The 20,592-nt window shown below is 45.0% G+C and overlaps 1 protein-coding gene across 1 annotated transcript in view; it reads left to right on the top strand.

The window, feature by feature from the left end:
• Nucleotides 1-277: 277 nt before the first annotated feature.
• Nucleotides 278-20,592, top strand: part of HAS2 (hyaluronan synthase 2) — a 33,428-nt gene continuing 13,113 nt past the window's right edge. The window contains exons 1-2 of the mRNA XM_059392962.1: nt 278-909; nt 14,560-15,186. Of these exons, the coding sequence (XP_059248945.1) occupies nt 14,560-15,186 (627 nt within the window). The 5' untranslated portion in view covers nt 278-909. The remainder of the gene's footprint in view (nt 910-14,559; nt 15,187-20,592) is intronic.

The following is a 20,592-nucleotide window of genomic DNA, read 5'->3' as shown; positions in this document are numbered from 1 at the left end:
GCTGGAGTTCACGGATGTCTGCAAAGCGCGACCTCCCCGCTCCGCCGCTGGAGGGAAGGAAGGAATCAGGTGGTGACCAGCATCTGTGCAGTGAATTTCTCTGCACACGTTAGCAATCAAGTTAATTGAATTCATTGGAGTTTAGAACCGGCCTCTAGCTCAGAGAGGGCTTTGAATGGCCCATTTCTCGTCTTCCTCTCCCCCTCCCCGCCTCCCGCCCGCCCGCCCGCCCGCGCTCCCAGTTCCCTCCCCTCCGGGTTCCCCAGTCCGCACCTCCCTTCTCCACTCCCCTCACCCCCCACTCCCTCCTCCGCCCTATTAAAACACCCACCAGCTCGCTTGTTAAGACCCCCTTAAGTTGGAGGAGGCAGAAAGGCAACAACAGCGAGGAAGGAGAAGTCAAGACGTCTGGAAAGAATTACCCAGTCCTGGCTTCCAGCAGCCCATTGAACCAGGGACTTGAACCAGCCCCAGCCAAAGACTTTCTCCTGATTCTGCGCTTCCTGGGTTCTTCGGAGTCTTCACCGGGCTTTTCTTGACCCGAATAAGAAAAGAGACTATCCGATATCAGGGGAGGGGGAACTGGAGCAAAAAATAAAATAAAATAAAATAAAAAAGTTAATTTATTTTTAAAGCACAAATTTTTCTTTTTAAGAATTAGACTGAAGTGCAACGGAGATAGTAAACAGAATAGTAGTGATATTTCCTTTTTAAAAGTGGGGGAGAAGCAAACATTTAAGACTCCCCAATCCTTTTTAAATGTTGTTTTTAAATTTTTTATTTTTTTTGGCTGGTCGTCTCAAATTCATCTGATCTCTTATTACCTCAATTTTGGAAACTGCCCGCCACCAACCCTCCGGGACCACACAGACAGCCTGAGGACAACTTTATGACCAAGAGCTGAACAAGGTACGTTACCCTGGCGCGATATGGTGAACCAGGAGGGCGCCCCCGACTAGGCCAGGGAGAGGGAAGAAATTATCCACGAAGTGTTAAAAAATGGTAAAGCTGGTTTTCGACAGATAAGTTTGAGGTCGGCCAATTTCCAACAGACTGAAAACCAGGGGCTACTTCAGATCAGTGTCAGGCCTGGCAATAGATCCCTGCCCTTTCTCATCCCTGCGGCGCTCGCCAGAAATCCGCTGCCTTTCTGGGAACACAGGTAACCTCTCTGCCTGGGAAGACTGCGTGTCCCGGGATGTACTTTTCCACTCCTCCTCTTGCGGAGCCGCAGAGGGGCTCCCAAGTTGGGAAACAGGGATTTCCACTGTGCAAGGAAAATGCATTCCGCACAGCACCCCCACCCCCCCCCCCGCTTTGCCCCTATCCTTTCTACCCACTCCCGCCCCCCGCACTGTACCTGGGGAGGAAAATCCTGCAACAGCCCAGAGCCTTTTACTTTCAAGTGGGAAACCCGCTTCTTACTTGGAAAGCAAAGGGTTAAAGCGATCCGGGCTCCCAGCTCCGGAGAGCCGGGACCCCCGAGAAGGAGGGTCCTTTGCCACCTCCTCGCGGCTACCGGCCTCGCTCGGCCACTCCCACTTTCCCGGGCTTCCCTTCCTTTGCTCTCCTCCGACCCCAGAAAAGTGTCAGGCTGGGTCTGCCCCGGCTCTGCTCGGCTCCGGAAGCCTGACTCGGGGCCGGGGGTCCCCGACGCGGGCGGTGGCACTCAGGGTCCCCAGAGGGAGGAGGGCGCGCGTCCCTCTCCCCGCCGCCCGGGGGCAGGGCGTGCGTGGGGACCCGGCGCTGCTGCGCAGGCAGCTGCAACGTCCCGGGAGCCAACTCCGACGTGGCACCGAGCACGCTGGCGCTTCTTTCCGCAGCTGCAGCGCGGGGCCGGGAGGGTGGGGGGCCTGGGGGTGCCGTCCCTAGCGCCCGGCCGGGAGGTGGGAGCCCGGGGGCCCGCGGGAGCCGGGGCGAAGTGGGAGGCGAGCCAGAGGTTGGGTCGGGATGGATAATCAACACCTTGGGCGGAATTCGTCACGCCGGTTCCCGCCCAGCGTGAGCGAGGGCTCCGAAGTGGGTCCCTGCGAGCGGGAGGGCCTGTGTGCGGGCGGGACGGGCTGGCGACAGAGCCTCTTCCCTCCGGCCAGGGAGACTCAGCGGAGGGGAAGCGGCGCTGAAAGAATAATTAAGGCTGGAAAGAGGGGCTGGGAGCGGAGAGGCGGTGCCTGGGGAGGAGGGTTGACGAGACCCGGGTCCTGTTACACCGGCTTAGGTGCCCGCGCCTCTCCCTGCATCCCCCCCAACCCCCCACCCGCCCTCGCGGTGTATTTGGACTCAGCGGCCCTGCGCGCCTCCGGGCGCGCGAGCAGCTACAACCGTGCGCCCCGAAGGTGCGTGTCGGAGTCCTGGCGGCTCCTCCCTGGCCGCGTCCCCCCGCCTGGGGACCGTTGCAGCCGGGTGTCTCCCGAGCAGCTGCCCAGAACGCCTGCACTCCAACCCACGTGGCTGGCCTGGGATTGCCTTTGACGTCACACCCTGGGGGGAGGTGTGACGCAATAGATCGGGGAGCTCTGATTGGCTACAAAGGGCTTCCCCGACCTGGCAGCCTGAGTATATATAGACTCTCAGCTCAGGGTTAGGAGTGGAGAGAAGGGTATTGGTAGTTGGATTTTGCTGGGGAAGTGAGGGTGATGATTAAGAGGGGGGTAGATTTCACTGCCTTTTGTAGATTTCAAGCATTTCTCCTCGCAGATTTTTTCATTGCAGTGAAGGAGTAGGATCATGTATTTTGGGAAAGCGTTAAACGGGATTATGATTTTTTAGAAAGGCAATTTTTTAAAAGGTCAGCACGTATTCAGACACATTCAGTGATGAAAGGCTTAAAAATTAAAAGGTGTATTTATATAGATTTGGTTAGGACAAATATTTATGCCTGTTAAACTGTTGTAGATACGGTTTTAAGTTTTGAGACTAGGATTGAAAGGAATACTTAAGTTCTAAACATTTTCTTTTCATTCCAGTGTGTGCAAATTGACTCATTCATTATATTTTCGCTGCGTTTTTCTAGATGATAGATAAGATTACTCAAACTACTGAGGTACAGCCTTTTTATGTTTACTTTTATTTTATTATTTACTATTGATTGATTGGTACTGCATTTGTAATACCCATCATGTTCATTGCAGGTTTTTTCACTCCTTGGCTATTTTACATTTTCAATAAAAGGTTAACTCTTTAAAGTTGCCTGTAATAGTATTTATATTATGTCATGTGTAAGTTTGCAGTTTTGGAACTAGTATTCAGAATTCTAGGTCAACACATTTTTCAATGATAGCATTGGAATTAGAATATCAACACTCCTACTCACTTTTTCTTACGTATTTCCTGAGGTGGGAGAGTGGGAAAATGTAGATATATGGGCCAATGTATTACCTGGTATTATACCTAGAGCTGAATCTTTACCAGAGAAAGATCTGCATCTTTGATAAATTAAGGTCTTAAGTTGGTGATTAGTCGCAAATTTGAATGTCACTCTCCAAAGCAAAGGAAGTAGCTGCCATCCTAGAACACAGGAATTGAGCAACAAATGAATAAGAAACTTCCTAGAAAGTAAGTCAGATTGAAACTAACTGTTCTTGTTAGGTTTATAGAAGAGCCTCATAGTTTTGAATTTCGTAAACACTTTTATACATGGTTTCTGTACCAGCTTTCTTTTAAAACTTTAAAAAAAAAATTTTTTTTTTTTTTAAAAGCTCTCACGTGGGCGCCTGGGTGGCTCAGTGGGTTAAGCCGCTGCCTTCGGCTCAGGTCATGATCTCAGGGTCCTGGGATCGAGTCCCGCATGGGGCTCTCTGCTCAGCAGGGAGCCTGCTTCCTCCTCTCTCTCTCTCTGCCTGCCTCTCTGCCTACTTGTGATCTCTCTCTGTCAAATAAATAAATAAAATCTTTAAAAAAAATAAAAAAAAATAAAGATCTCACGTAAAGTGAGTTCGCGAGCATGAGCTGGGGTGGGGGAGGGGTAGAGGGACAGAGAAACAGACTCCCCTCTGAGCCGAGAGCCTCAAGTGGGAATCAGTCCCAGGACCCTAAGATCATGACCTGAGCCGAAGGCAGACATTTAACCAACTGAGCTACGAAGGTGCCCCTAAGACAATTTTTTTCTTGAAATTTTAGGCACAGACTGCTCATGGATTTATTTATTATCTATTATTAGAACTGTGGGGAAAGCCCTTATGGGTCACTTGGCCCCTTTGGCCAAGTTATATTACAGTGTTACATTTTTTTTAATTGAAGTGTGGTTCACACACAACGTTACATTAGTCTCAGGTGTGTAACACAGTGATGGAACAAGTTTGTTCTTCTCGCTATGCTCTCCACCGGTGTAACTACCCAACCCCCCATCATCGGACAGTATTACAGTACCATGGACCGTTTTCCCTATGCTGTGCCTTTTACCGCTTGACTTCTTTACACAGTTACATTTTTTTCAATCTAAGAACAAGTGGTTTGTTGAATTATTAGCTTCTCAGCTTTTGCGTAATGTGGGATTGCTGAGTTAATGTAATTGGAGAACAGAACATAAACTCCACTGTCCCTTTCTGGCTTCTGTTTTTTTTTTTAATTCAAATTCACTCTGGTTGTGTCCCACTAAGAGGATGCAAGGACCAAGCCAGTGGCAGGTGTGACAGCTGAATGGGGAGACAGCTCCCTGCAGAAAAGTCATTTCCTCCCTAACTTGGTTTTAATCCTTTCCTCTCTAGCAGTGATCTGCATAGAATAAGTATCATCCCGGTGCATAGACATTAAATTATTCAAGTATATTTTGAATGTCATCAGTGTATACAGATGTATAGAGTTTCTGTGTGTGTGTGTGTGTGTGTGTGTGTATAGCCTTGTCTACAATCTGTCTTTCCAAGTTACTCCCAAGGTGGGACTTGAACTCATGACCCGGAGATCAAGAGTTGCATGCTTTGTTGGCAGAGCCAGCCGGGTGCCCCTCACAATCTAGGAAGATGTTACTGATACAGGACTCAACATTAAATATAATGCAGTTACTTTTTTTTTTTTTTTTTTAAGATTTATTTATTCAGGGGAGAGAGTGAGCACGAGTGAGCAGGGGAGGGGCAGAGGGTGCGGAGAAGCAGGCTTCCCACCGAGTAAGGAGCCAGATGTCAGCTCAATCCCAGGACCCCGGGATCATGACCTGACCTGAAGGCAGACAGACAACTTAACTGACTGAGCCACCCAGGTGCCCATCTTAAAAAAAAAAAAATAAATATATATATATATATATATATATATATATATATATATATATATTTTAAAGATATTATTTATTCATTTGACAGACAGAGATCACAAGTAGGCAGAGAAGCAAGTAGAGAGAGAGGAAGGGAAGCAGGCTCCCTGCTGAGCAGAGAGCCTGATTTGGGGCTCGATCCCAGGACCCTGGGACCATGACCTGAGCTGAAGGCAGAGGCTCTAAACCACTGAGCCACCCGGGTGCCCCTTAAGTATATTTTTTTTAACTTAAATAACAAAATAGAAAAGACTGCCTCTTAACTGCATAATTTTTACTGGAAAGTTCTAAAAAACAAATAAGATGCAGTTTGCATTTTAATGGAATTTGTCAGACAAAAAATATACTCAGAGAAGTCTTCATAAATAACCGTAGTGTAAGGCAAAATATAATGGGGCCCATAAAAAAGTAAAATAATAACTGCTATTGGGCGCCTGGGTGGCTCAGTGGGTTGAGCCGCTGCCTTCGGCTCAGGTCATGATTTCAGGGTCTTGGGATCGAGTCCCGCATCGGGCTCTCTGCTCAGCAGGGAGCCTGCTTCCCTTCCTCTCTCTCTACCTGCCTCTCCGTCTGCTTGTGATTTCTCTCTGTCAAATAAATAAATAAAATCTTTAAAAAAAATAACTGCTATTTATCACATCTAATATGTATCAGGCACTGAATTAGATACTTTATATACATTATGTCTAATCCCAACCCCCCATAAAGAAGATTCTGTAATTAAAGGAACCTTGCCTAAGAATGATGAAGCAACTCAGTCAAAGTCACAGTGTTTAGAGAGGAGTGTGAATGTCATTGAACCCACTAATTCTTGGGTTCCTGGGTGGCTCAGTTGGCTAAGCGGCTGCCTTCGGCTCAGGTCATGAACCCAGAGTTCGGGTATCAAGTCCTGCATTGGGCTCCCAGCTCCATGGGGAATCTGCTTCTCCCTCTGACCTTCTTCCCTCTCATGCACTTTCTCACACTCTTCTCAAGTAAATAAAATCTTTAAACAAAAAAAAATCCAATAATTCTTGAATATAAGGCCCCCTGAACTGGTCTATGCTGCAGCTGGACTAGTCGAATTTTATGGGGGCCAGCGTTGAGGAGAAGCCACATCTGAGAGAGATGAGAAAAGATTTCTCTAGGATTCTTGGCATTTGTGGTGCCTGTGGCTGCTTGGGGCTCTGACCCGTGAAGATTGTGCCCAAGAGCCAATGGAGGAGGAACACAGAGAAGGAAGATTTCATGCCAAGTCTTTCTGCAAACTTTCCCCTTTGCCATGTTGAATTTCAGGATGAAGTTTATGATGGTGAAATTCAGGAACCAATAGGGCAGTTGGGAGAACGAGCATCCTGGGAGTGATCTATCAGTACTGATGGTACCAACAGAGAGAAATCTGAAACCCGGAGCTCTGGATCCAGACACAGATGGAGTGTCAAGGCCTTGGAGAGGCCCATTGCCTAACCTTACAAGCGTGGCTCCAGGGTCTCTGCTAGGATCAGTGCAGTGGGACTGGAGAGACAAAGGCCAACTTCAAAGCCAGAGAGGGAGAGGAGGTCAGAAGGGGACAAGATGAGGATCATGTGCTCTAATATGTCCCAGAGGGGAATGTGCTGTAATATGAAGTCTGTTGAGAGGCTCTATTTGGGCACTTTTTCCTCAGATTTCTGGTTGAGGACAGTGGCCGAGGCAGTACTGGAGGGATGTGGATGGATGCAAACAAATCATTGAAGATTTCTTAGACTTTAACCCAGTGATTGCCAAACTTTGTTGCAATAAGAATCACTTAAGGAGATTTGAAAATTACTGATGCCCTTTCAGCACTCCATACCAATGAACACAGGTTGTTGTGGAAGGCGCACATGGGTAGATTTTACAGACCCCCCAAGTAATGTGGATGTACAGGAAAATTTGGGAACCCCTGCTTTTTCTCTGCTCACCATGCCTTCCTAACCCACCCTTAGCAAGCAAATGGCTAAAAGCAGAGTATGTCTTACATGACAAAGAAGCAGGTTTCCACGCTCCTTGCTAGGATCTCCCACCCAAGTTAATATTCTTTTTTTTAAAAATTAAATTTATTTATTTTTAGCATAACAGTATTCATTATTTTTTCACCACAATTCTAATTGTTCTACCTATGACTGCAGGCCTGGCCGCCCCCACCCCCTGCAATACAACAAGTTAAGGGTTAAGAAAACCTGTGTTCCAGAGCCAGTTCAGCTGTTTATGAGATGTGATTTTGAGCAGTGCATTTGCTAAAGAAATATTTTTTTTTTAAGATTTTATTTATTTATTCAACAGACAGAGATCACAGGTAGGCAGAGAGCGAAAGACGGGAGGGAGCAGAGAGCCTGATGCGGGGCTCGATCCCAGGAGTCTGGGATCATGACCTGAGCCGAAGGCAGAGGCTTTAACCCTCTGAGCCACCCAGGCGCCCCCGCTAAAGAAATATTCCTTACGGATCTCCTTTTGGGCTCTATAGGTGTAGATACTGGCTACAAATTAAAAAGACAGCAATCTAGTCTTCCGTGGGTTTTGGAATATGATGAGAAAGAGGGGCAGGTGTACTTTATGATTTAAGTTACTCTTTCTTTACATTAGGACATTAAAGCTATTAGTATCTCACAGAAGCTGGGATGGATGGATATATATATATATATCTCCATATACATGTATATCCATATATATATATATCCATATACATGTATATATAGATATAGATATATATTCCTTGCCTGCTTACAGCAAGCCCACAAAAAGTTCCATTAGGCACAGGGAGTAGACCGATACCAAAAGGAATTTACTCTCTGTACTCCTCCCAGGTGAAGAGCACGTCCCCTTTGCAACATACGTTCATCCACCTCGACACTCTGCTGTGGGCAGTTGTGATAGGAAAATAAAGTTTCAACCCTGTCCCCAGAATTTGAAGTTCAGGGGTATTGATTGTCTAAGGACACATGGCTCATTCACAGGAACCCTCAGGTGATCAGAGAGCTAATACGAGGCAGAACTTGGGCTTCAGTCCATTTCTTCCCAGTCCAGCTGTGCTCACTGGGCCATGCTTATCCTTTATTAACTAACAGTGGATCGGAGGGAAGGAGAGTCAGGCTGATGGGGTAGTTAGTAGTGGCAGAGGGCTAACCTCGCTGAGCTCTGTTGGTCATTTTTTTTTTTTAATGTGCTTAAATGTGTTCTCTTATTAATTTAAAAATCTGTGAAGTCAACATGAGTATTTCCTTTTTATCTTACATGGAGGAACTTACGATGTCAGGTATTACGTAACTGGTTCAGTGTGTACCCTGCCATTAAAAGGAAGAGCCCTGAATCTGGCCCAGTTCAGTCTGGTTCCAGAGATGTGTAGGCATGTGTGCAACACACAAGTACACACACACACACACACACACACACATCATTAGAACCAAACTCAAAACGGTATATGGATCAACGGATAGTAAGGAGTGTAAGAGTACCAGTATGCCCCGTGCCCCAGACTTGACCCCTGAATTCGTAAGTTCTTCAGACTGTAACTCGCAATTTCTGGAAATGCTTTCAGAAGGCCATTTGCCCTTTTCTAACTTTATTATCATAAGGGCTTCTACAGCTGGTCTGGTACTCCTTAAAACCATTACATTTAGATAGCTGGGCAAAAAAAATCATTCAAAAGTAAAGAAAAAAAATCCTGCCGGATGAGGGGTACCCTTAAGGGTTCAGCATATACCCATCGCCCCTGCAGCGAAGATTGGAAAGGAACCTGTTCTTATTCTGCATTGACCGTCTGACTCCAAAAGGACTTACTCATTTACTCAGCATGCCTACTACGTGGCGGACCCTGTTTTGAGTACAAGAACACACAGTTGACAGATCATCAAGGCCCCGTGGCCAGAGTGTACACAGGGCTCGTTAGAAAATCAGGTAGAATCTGGGGAGTGGAACAGGGAGTGAAGAGAGAGAGGAATCATTTTAGAAGGAAGTGGTAAGCTCAGACCTCTGGGAAGAGGAATCCCTTGGCGTTTATCTCTGTAGCCTTTCCCAGATGCTGACGAATCATTGAACTCACTTCCTCTTCTCCCGCATCCCCCACATAAGGACCCCTTTGTGAAGCTATGGGAACACAGTTCTTGCCACGGCGCTAGTGCTGTGGGAGCAGCTGTCATTCTAGCTCATCCCATGTTACTTTCTGGTTAATAACAGGTTAAGGGGGAGAAAGGTTCTGATACCCAATGACGTGTGGAGTCCAGCTCGGGGTATGTGAGCTAACAGCAAAGCTGCTCTCTGCTCTACAGATGGAACAGTGAATGGAGGAGTGCCTTTCTCATGGGAAAGCAGGATTTGGGCTGCTTGCTTTGGGATAACGAACTTCTATGTCACTTTTGGCTGCATCCACATAGAAGAGTACAGGAGCCCTGAAATCCTCCTGGAGTATTGGTTGATCGTGTATCTGCACCTGTCAGTTCCCCATTTTCCATAACAGCAGGAAAAGAGTTTTTGAGGTTCATCGCTAAAATTTCTTTTCACAGCATGTTATATTAGCCAGAGACAAAGGGATGGTGACTGTTGCATCATGAGGAGTCAAATCTATGCAGCAAATATTGATGGAGAACTCTTGAATCTGGCATTACGCTACCCTGCGGATCCTATCCCTGGTTTTGGGACTGTGGACAAGTTACTTCTGTACTGGAGAGTCCTGGGTTTCCTCGTCCTTTGTAGATGTTATTTGTAACATGAGATTGAGAATACATTTACCATTTAAAGCTGTTAAGATGAAATAGGATCGGGACGCCTGGGTGGCTCAGTTGGTTGAGTGACTGCCTTCGGCTCAGGTCATGGTCCCGGCGTCCTGGAATCGAGTCCCACATCGGGCTCCTTGCTCGGCAGGGAGCCTGCTTCTCCCTCTGCCTCTGCTGCCACTCTGCCTGCCTGTGCTCGCTCGCTCTCTCTGGCAAATAAATAAATAAAATCTTAAAAAAAAAAGAAAGAGTAAATAGGATTATGCTACTCAACAAAACAGATAAGACTTGCCCTGGTGCCTGCAAAGAGTGAATGGGGAATGTTAGCTGGTAGAAAAATGATGCCAGTGACAATATTGATGGGTCAAGTTACAACCATTCACTCAGCAAATATTTACTACATACCACCTATAAGCCAGACAGTGTTTTATGGCCTTGGGGCACATTAGTGAAAATAGGTTAAAAAAAAATCTGTTGACTTTGCGGAACTTACCTTATGGTACATCAAGATAATTCGTTAACACTTGGCTTAGCTTAGAATTTACTGTGAAGACTAGTACTCAGTGAATTAACTGGTATCAGGTCTAATAGCAGCCTAAAAATCAATTAAAGTTTGATTTGAGCAAATAATAATAATAATAATAATAATAATAATTTAAGTTTTATGCTTTAAATGCTTACAGAAGGTGTAGCAATAAACTCTTACGATCCAGGATGGAACTAACCATATTTTCCGATTTAACAATAAAGCCATATGTCTGACAAGGAGACTTTGCTTATGAAACAGAGTATATGAATTGAGGATTGTCTCCGACTCAGTAAGTCTCACACATATGGTGCCCATATCTATGAAATTGCCCTGGGGGGCGGCGGGGTGGGGGGGTTATAAAGCAACACACACTGTGTGTCCCTCCTGGAGATCAATGCATCTCAGTAAAGCTGGCTCTGAAATGTGCCTTGTGCCCTCTGGCCCGGACCGACATGCTGCATGTGTCATAACGGGCAGCAGTACAATATGTTGCAGAAATAGAAAGGTTCGATTTTTAACTGTGTTGCTGCAGTTTACTAGCAACTTTTCCCAGGCTTCAAAGGGACCTTCTGGAGACTCCTCTGATGTAAGAGGGTGTTCCCACTTCAGCTGTGGCCAGCAGATGCTCTGCAAACGCTCTTTGTCCGCGTGTGCTGATAAAAGCAAGGAAACTGTGAATAATGGGAAAGAATGGCAGGCAGTTCTTTTGCTGGCTCTGGCGATGTTAAACACAAGCGAAACACACACTTCAGCTTCTCCCTGGCAGAGTGTTGTAGTCCCCTTAAAATTCTTCACTCTTGTGAGAATGACTCACATCTTGGAGATGACAAGTTCCAAGTCTGGGGCTCCGTGCACCTTTAGCATTAGTTAAGGTGCCCGGTGGGAGTTTTCAGCATCCTGTCAGCTGTTTTAATTAACAAGGGATGCTGTGCTCTCTTGCCTTCCACTGGGAACTCACCGTTTCACCGCTCCCCAGCTCTGAGAATTTTCCGTTGTGTTCAGATTACCTTTATCAGCCTCTGATGTCCTGAGTTAAGTGCCGGAAGGGGAACAAGCATCTGTGTATGTTGTTTTAGCTTCCTAATTGTTAGCCAATACTTGAAACTGTCATGGTTTGGGTTTTTTAACACCCTTTCATAAGGGTTGGTTTTGATTTGGCTTCTCACTGCAGCTCTGTGAAGGGGCCTTGACAAATACTATTATCTCCTCTTGACTAAAGAATATAATGTCCACAAGCTAGCATCCTGGCCCTCCAGGCTGCTTTGCATTACCTGGGTTTTATTAGTTAGAGTGAAGTGAACTCAAAATTCGTAGTGGGTAAGCAAAAAAACAAAACTCAGCAATTCATTCTTGCTAACAGAGCGTCCAAGGCAGGTCTTCCTGATTGGTGTCTCGCTCCCTTTCATGTGGCTGTTCAAAAACCAAGATTCCTTGATCTTTGGGCTCTGCAAACCCCGGGGACCTTGTCAGTATGCGCATTGAGCCTGTGGAAGGAAAAGAGAGAGGGCAGGAGATCCGCCCTCAAGTCCCTATGGGAAGTGACCCATGTCAGGGTTCCAAAAGCTGGAACACCAGAGCCAGCCACCCCAAGCCATCTTGTGCTTAGGAGGGGGAACACGGTTGATGGAGAAGTCATACAGTTTCCTCAAAGCACAATGTGTTTCCACTCAGGACCACCTCAGTGTGTAATGACAGGCACTGGACTATAAATGATGCCTCTTGGATCTGGGAGACGTGTTGGCCACACAACGGGTAGCAACCAACATCATACCAGGTGCTGGGTGGGGATTCAATTTTAAGTCAACGTGGAGTGGGAAAACAGAGACTTTGAAGAGATCATTGCTTACCTTAAGTTTCCACTTAAAATAGATTTATTTTGCTTTCAAAAGCTGGTTGAATTCAAGAAAAAGGTCAAGTATTAATTATATATAGATATGACAAAAACCCCGAAGTCAGAGTGAATGATTGAAGATGGGGATGCCATGTTTACAAACACCAGTGACATCTTTCATTATAGTTCATTATTGGAAGAGGAAGACATGAACTTCGGGGTGAGGGATTGTTATCATGGCTTATAGTAAGATAATATATATTTGGTTTTCATCTTATTCCTGGCACAGAGCTTCTAAAACCCTTGTGTTTTTTTTGTTTTTGTTTTGTTTTAAGATTTTATTTATTTATTTATTTGACAGAGAGAGAGAAGAGATCATAAGTAGGCAGGGAGAAGCAGGCTCCCTGCTGAGCAGATGCAGGGCTCGATCCCAGGACCCTGAGATCATGAACTGAGGCGAAGGCAGAGGCTTTAACCCACTGAGTCACCCAGGTGCCCCAAACCCTTGGTATTTTGAAGTGAGAAGATAGAGGTGTCTTTTATTATGTTAATGGGGTGACTTTTAGACAGTCTAAGGGTGGGGACTCACTGCCAGTGGAGCCAACCATTTGATTAGAGGATTGGAGCATCTAGTCCCACCCTCCAGGCCTCTGGGGAGTTTTTAAGGGCTGGAGATTGAGTTCAGTTGCCAATGGCCGGTGATTTAATCAGATACGCCTGTATAATGAAGCCTCCGTAGACACGCAGAAGAGGAGAATTAAGAGGGCTTCTGGGCTGGTGAACACAATGAGATTTGGGGGGAGTGGTGCTCTTGGAGAGGCATGGAAGCTCCGTGCCCTTCCTTCAGACCTTTTTTGCTGGCTGCTGCTCCTCGTAAAATAAACCAGGAATCTAGTGAATAAACTGGTTTCCTGAGTTCTCTGTGAGCCGCTCTGGCAAACTAAACAAACCCAAGGTGGGTGGGTCTTGGGAACCTCTTATTTAGAACTGGTAGATCAGAAGTACAGGTCACCCCCTGGGTTTGGGACTGGTTTCTGAAGTTGTGGAGATGCAGGCAGTCCTGTGGGGTCTGATGCTATTGGGGGGGATGGTGTCAGAATTGAATTAAATCATGGGACAACCACTGTTGCCCGGAGAATTGTTGGGTACGTGGGAAACCTTGCCATCACATGCCAGGTAACTCTTGTATGTTTAACTTTGTAGATATAAAAGGAAATTAAAAAAAAAAAATGTCCTCTTATACTTTGGTTGTTCAAAGTCTTATTAGGAGATAACACAAACTATAGAGAGGAATACACAACCGGCTACCATTAAAAGCTGAAATGTGTTTCAAGTCTAATATATTACAGCGTGTTGCTGTTTGTTCCTTAATTTATGAATGGTTTCTATAAACACTTACTGTGTGCTGACTGTGTTACAGTAAGATTTCTGATCCTCAGGATTTTTTGTGCTGGTGGTTGGAGGAAACAGACTTCTGATTAGAGGATTGGAGCATCTAATCCCACCCCCCCCGGCCTCTGGGGAGTGCAAATCAGAATTACAGGGGCTTGAGAGATGTATCTGCCGGGTGCCCAGGCTTAAAGAACTTTCAATGTCAGCAGAGATTTGGAGTCTAAATTCCCTCATGTAACGGATTAAAAACCTGAGGCTCAGAGAGGTAAAGTGACTCAAGGTCACACACAGCTAATTGTTGGAAGAGTTAGTACTAGAATCCAGATCTCCAAACTTGGATGGCTGCATGGAGAGGGTGTGAGCTGAGGGATTTGCATTGGAGAGGAGATGAAATTTAGCAAAATCTCCAATGCATTTTTCACTGGTCAGTGTTGGGGGGTAGGGGGGACCTGTGGTATAGGAAGAAAGAATGCCTTGCTCTCTAGAACAATTAGGTTCTACACCTAGCTGTGGCCTCCTATGTAGAGTGTATCCTTAGGTAAGTGATCTAACATGCTAAAAAGAATACTTTGACATATTTTTTTTTGACATGTTATGGTTTCCAGTAGCACCTTGCCACCATCACCTCCATTGATTCTTGAAACAGCCCTCTGGGGTCTACCAGAAGGGCATCTTTATCCCTATTTTGTAGATGAGAAAACTGAGGCGGTAGAAAGTCACACAGCTGATTAAGTGAGGAAAGTGAGCTTAGAGCTCTCGGGTGCTTCTAGCCCAATACTCCCCATGATGCCATGTTTACAACAAGTAGGGGACAAGAGTGGTTAACCAGCAGTATCATTTGATTTTCTTCCAGATGCATTGTGAGAGGTTTCTGTGTATCCTGAGAATAATTGGAACCACGCTGTTCGGAGTGTCTCTCCTCCTCGGAATCACCGCTGCTTATATCGTCGGCTACCAATTTATCCAAACAGATAATTACTATTTCTCTTTTGGACTGTACGGTGCCTTTTTAGCGTCCCACCTCATCATCCAAAGCCTGTTTGCCTTTTTGGAGCACCGAAAAATGAAAAAATCCCTAGAAACACCCATTAAATTGAACAAAAGTGTTGCTCTTTGCATCGCCGCGTATCAAGAAGATCCAGACTACTTACGAAAATGCTTGCAGTCGGTGAAGAGGCTGACCTACCCGGGGATTAAAGTAGTCATGGTCATAGACGGGAACTCGGAAGACGACCTCTATATGATGGACATCTTTAGTGAAGTCATGGGCAGGGACAAATCAGCCACCTACATCTGGAAGAACAACTTCCACGAGAAAGGTCCTGGTGAGACGGAGGAGTCGCATAAAGAAAGCTCGCAACATGTCACCCAGTTGGTCCTGTCCAACAAAAGTATTTGCATCATGCAAAAATGGGGTGGAAAAAGAGAAGTCATGTACACGGCCTTCAGAGCGCTGGGACGCAGTGTGGATTATGTACAGGTGGGTTTCCGAATTCCTGCCAGGGCAAACATACATTTAAATAAAGCAGCTTTTGTATCTCTCCAGGCATGTGCTATATAGCCCATCCTTGTCTCTCTGAACACAGTACTTCTTTCAGTTCATTTGAAAACAGCCTGACTGTTGAAAGCACATTTTGAAAGAGAGGGGAAAAAAAAAAAAAAATCTTGTGTAACTGTTAAGACTATCTACGAAAATGCTTAACTTATGCAGTGTTATGGGTTGGAAATCAAGATTATTTTGAACAGGAGACCCTTCCTTCCTACTCCCTCCCTCTCTCACCTTCTCTGCCCCCTCGGTTCTGCCAAGACAAATCCAACGTCATTTTCCACAGTCTTAAAATCTCCAGCCTGGTAAGAAAATAGTGTCTGCCGAGCAGAAGGGTCTTGAGAAAATCTGCAGGCTTGAGATGGCTATAAAAACGTTTTTCACAGAGACCGGGCAAAATGGGGGTGGTGAGAATGATTTTGATTTAAAAGGGTAAAGAATTCAAAACTGAGAGACAGAAAGAAAAGGAAAAAAGAGAAAAACAAACAGACAAAGAAAAAAAAAAAACCTTCCCAGAGCAAAACCAAAGTAATGTTTATTTCATTCCCCAAACAGCATTACCTCACTCACTGCACTTGACCTTTGAAAGCATTTGTGATGGTGTTTGCTCTCATGAAAATGAGACAGGCTGTGTCTGTCATTAATTCCCTGACTGCTCGCCCTTGGGTTTCTCCCCTCTTGGTTCTCACTGTAGTTTTCTTTAGAATGTTGGTAGGGTCCCTGTGAATTTGCTCGTTGCAACTGTCTTGCAGATACTTTGTTAGGTTTTTGGCCATGATGATATGGAAAAGGGAGACCTATCTCTGACTTAAGAAAATCCGTTGGGACGCCCTTCTCATCCTCTAATAGGTGAAATTCTACTTTTCAGAAGAACTGTCATATACTTCAGGGGCCTTGATTCCACAAAGTCATGGACAGTGGGATGACAGGTTCTGTGTCATGGGTTGGGAATGGACACTGCCTTCAGAATCTGTTGATGCTAGCTGGACGACCTCGACTGGGACCGACCACCTCCCCAAGCCTCAGTTTCCTGCATAGAATAAACCAATCTCATAAGGGGTTTGGGATTACCATGGGGGTAAATTTTGGTTAATAGCTGAAGAGTTTTGAGGTACCTTTTTTTTTTCCCTTCAGTTCATACCAGTCTGTGTATTACCATCTTCTGGGGAGTTGATATAGTTTCATTCTCTAGTTTCTCCTAGTCTCCTAATTTCTGGAATGGTCACAGTTGAGGTACTTTTTAGTTAACTCGGGACATTTTTATGTATTTTCATAATGCAACGTCAGGCCCAGAGACGGGAGGCAATTATCCTTTTATTTAACTTATCTTAATAAATATTTTTTAAGGTTTTATTTATTTATTTGATAGAGAGAGAGAGAGAGAGAGCGCGCACCCACAAGTAGGGGGAGCAGCAGGCAGAGAGAGAGAGGGAGAAGGAGGGGGAGCCAGACATGGGACTCGATCCCAGGACCCTGGGAGCATGACCCGAACTGAAGGCAGAAGCTTAACTGCCTTGAGCCAGCCAGGGTCCCTAAAATGACCCTTTTAAAGGAAGTGATGGGATGGCTGGGGAATTTATAGAGGGTTTGAAGACTGAAGCTCTGGGCCTAAAATGAAGAAGCATGTTTTGATATTTTGCCTTTAATTCTAGTTAAAACCATTGCTATGTTTGTCATTTCTAATCAAGATGTCATTGTGAGTTCTTTCTTTCTTTCTTTCTTTCTTTCTTTAAGCCTGTTCTTCCCAAATCCCTTCTCCCTTCATTCTTGTTTTGAATTTTGTTTGTATCCTTGACAACTTGACATTGTGCCTGACCAGGACAAACTGTGAAATGTTAGAGTAGGCTTCTTGCTAGAGCCCTAATCAGGTTCGAGAACTTTCCTTCCATCAGGCTGAGGCCTCCAGAGAGACTGACCCAAGCAGCAGCTGTTCCCTTGGACCCTGAATCCTGCTGGAATTCTCAGCCCGTTCTATGCTCTCAAACAAGGGTATTTGAAAACCTTCTGGCATTCGGAATCCAGGTGATTCCATGCTGTCATCCCTCATTCCATCCCTGGATATTTAATCGTGTGTGTCCTATAAAAATGGAAATGTCCTATGGTTCAAACCAGCACATTCTCACCATCCATTCTGAGTGACCCAGGGTCCCAGCGTTGCAAAGCCGAAGCAGAAAGACAAAGGAGAGGGGGTTAAAGGAGGTTGGCTACTAAGCATTTAAGTGACTGAATGGGAAGAGCAGGTGCTCACACACAAGAGAACACAGGGTTGGGGCAGCACACACAGGCTTGCTAATGTGGCTGAAGACACTGCTTAGCTGTGCAGACGCAGCCAAGGTGATTGGTCTCCTCTGGTTGCAGCTGGGTCTTGGGCACTGGTTAGCTCTCTTTCCACTTGACCTTGAGTAGTTGTCCCGCCTATTGCTCTCATGACCTATTATTTCATTCCTTCACCGCCCTCCCAGCACCTACCCAAACTTCCTCCTTAGCTATTAACACATAGCCCTGCCTCCTACAAGAGAAAATCAAAGGTACTGCTTCTCAATGCTGTCAAGGTCATCTTCTCTCTTCCTTGTTCACAGTCGCAAGGGTTCCCAGCTTCACCTCCTGTCTCAAGGTGAACCTTTCTGCATATGTGCCTGGGTACTCTGGAGCAGTTCCCTCTGATCTCCACCACTGCAAGGCTCTACTGCCTGTCCCTCCACCTGTCTCAGCTCTCCTGTCTGGTCGTCTCCGCCTAAAGCCTTTCAAATAATTAACACCAACCTAGAATACAGAGAGAGAAGCTTTAGCTGGGAGAAAGCCAGTGTAGTAGCAAATTCACCTAGGATGCTAGTGGCTGCTTTCTGAGATAAAGAATACAGAAAAACATAAATAATGAAGTGAGAAAAGAAGGAAATGAGAAATAAAAGAGGAGAATGGGGAAGATTTTCTGAATTTCGAATCAAAGTGTTTTCTGGAAAGAACTTTTTTTTCTTCCAAAGAGAGACAGATCTGTCTCATATGGCTTAAGTAAGGTAGGGCAAAGTCTGTCTTACTTTTGCAAAATAGTACTTCTATTAGCTTTTTAATTTAGTATAGTAACACATGGCGGTGTATTTAAAAATATGGAAAAGCACAATGAGCAAAGTTAAAATCCTCCGCAGCAAATACTTGACCTATAGATTCTCAAATTTGATACTTGACAGCATAGACCTTTCTTTTTTTTTTTTTTTAAAGATTTTATTTATTTATTTGACAGAGAGAGATCACAAGTAGGCAGAGAGGCAGGCAGAGAGAGAGAGAGGAGGAAGCAGGCTCCCTGCTGAGCAGAGAGCCCGATGCGGGACTCGATCCCAGGACCCTGAGATCATGACCTGAGCCGAAGGCAGCGGCTTAACCCACTGAGCCACCCAGGCGCCCCCAGCATAGACCTTTCTAATTTTCCCTATTTTGAAATAGTTTTCAGATTATATTGTAGTTCCTTTTTATGTTGTTTATTACTTATTAACAATTTCAGAAGACTTTTTAGTTGTACTTTGATATCTAGATTATGTAATTTCTTTATTCTTATGTCTTTTTACCGAACATGGATTTTCCAACCTAAGTGGCCACTGGTAACCATGTGACCGAGGTGTAACTATCATCATCCCCTGATGTGTGTATTAGGGATTGTCCAGGCACAAAATAACATACTAAGCATAAACATTTTCTACTGGGGAAGATTAGAGGAGACAATTTTATGATTAATTAATTTTTTTTTTAAGATTTTATCTATTTATTTGACAGATCACAAGTAGGGAGAGAGGCAGGCGGGGGTGGGGTGGGGGGGAAGCAGGCTCCCTGCTGAGCACAGAGCCCGATGTAGGGCTTGATCCCAGGACCCTGAGATCATGACCTGAGCCACCCAGGCGCCCTGATTAATTGCTCTTGACAGTATCCTAGGTATCCATGTTTCCTTTAGCAGGAAAAAAGTAAGACTGAATTATTCAAAATTGTAGAGCTGACCTTCATTATTCATGGAGTCTGTATTTGTAAATGACCCCACTCACTAAGATGTACTTGTAAGCCCCAAATCAGTACTTGCAGTGCCGTGGGGATCATTTGCAGACGTGGAGAACAGCATACAATTTGAGTCACCTGACGTGCATGTTCCCAACTGAGGTCAGAGAAGACTGTGCTCTCAACTGTCCTGTACATGGTACAGCACAGCGTAAACAAGGAGCTTCATAATCTGTTTCGTATCATGTTTCTCACATTGTTGTGCCTTCTGTGGGTGATACGGCTGTTTAAAGTGCTCCCCAAGTGTAGTGCTGAGTGCTGGCTAGTGGGACTGCCTCACGGAGGAGCTGGATTTGTTGGGGGGCTTCATTCAGAGGTCAGTAAAGTGCTGTTGGCCTTGAATTCAATGTTAATGACTCAAATTCACATTTTAAGATGTATTTAAACAGAAATGCAAATAAAACAGGATTCGGTATTGATCCATAGACAAAAATTTGCAGTCAGAGGCTCAGAGGAACTGAACCCCATATTTGTGCCAGAGGCAATTGTTTCAGTGTTCTCTAAGTGGTGTTCGTGGAAACTTTGTAGGACATAACTGTCAAGGATTGTGAGAATCACCCGATGTCATATTGCCTTGGTTCTTGTTCTCTATGGGAAACCTAAGGAATTCAAATACTCCGAGGGCCAATGTTGAGAATGTTGTGTCTTCTTGTATTGTTCATACTAGGGGGTGAGATTAGAATATGTTGAAATATGAATGGGAATGGGGCAATCTGAGTTCTAGACCTGACTCTTGTTTTCTTGCTATGGTAGAACAAATGATCTTTGAGATACATCCTGAGCTCAGAGCTTTAACTCAGTATAGTTGGTTCTTCTTCTTTCTCTTCTTCATCTTCTTCTTTAAAGACTTTTTTTTATTTGACAGAGACAGAAAGATCACAAGTGGGCAGGCAGGGGTTGGGGAGGGGGGAAGCAGACAACCTGCTGTGCAGAGAGCCTGATGGGGGACTCAATCCAGGACCCTGAGATCATGACCTGAACTGAAGGCAGAGGCTTTAACCTACTGAGCCACCCAGGTGCCCCCTTCTTCTTCTTCTTTTTAAAAAATTTTCCAGGATAATTTTAATTCCTCTGACATTTTAATTTCTTTCTGGCAATACACCTAGACTTTGCATGAGTATAATCAAAAAACAAAGCCAAAAAATGGGGGGAGGGGGTTACCAGAATTTACTTTTCATTTAGCAGTTACTGTCCCGTTTTTCCACTTTCATTTTTATTTTGTCATTTTTATTGTATTCTCTTTTTTAAGATTTTATTTTTGAGTAATCCCTGTACCCAATATGGGGCTCAAATTCACAACCC

Source organism: Mustela nigripes, chromosome 3 (assembly GCF_022355385.1).
Source record: "Mustela nigripes isolate SB6536 chromosome 3, MUSNIG.SB6536, whole genome shotgun sequence".
In the NCBI taxonomy this organism is placed as follows: Eukaryota; Metazoa; Chordata; class Mammalia; order Carnivora; family Mustelidae; genus Mustela; species Mustela nigripes.
Note: the sequence above shows the minus strand (reverse complement) of the source record. Positions and strands in the feature narration are given on the sequence as shown.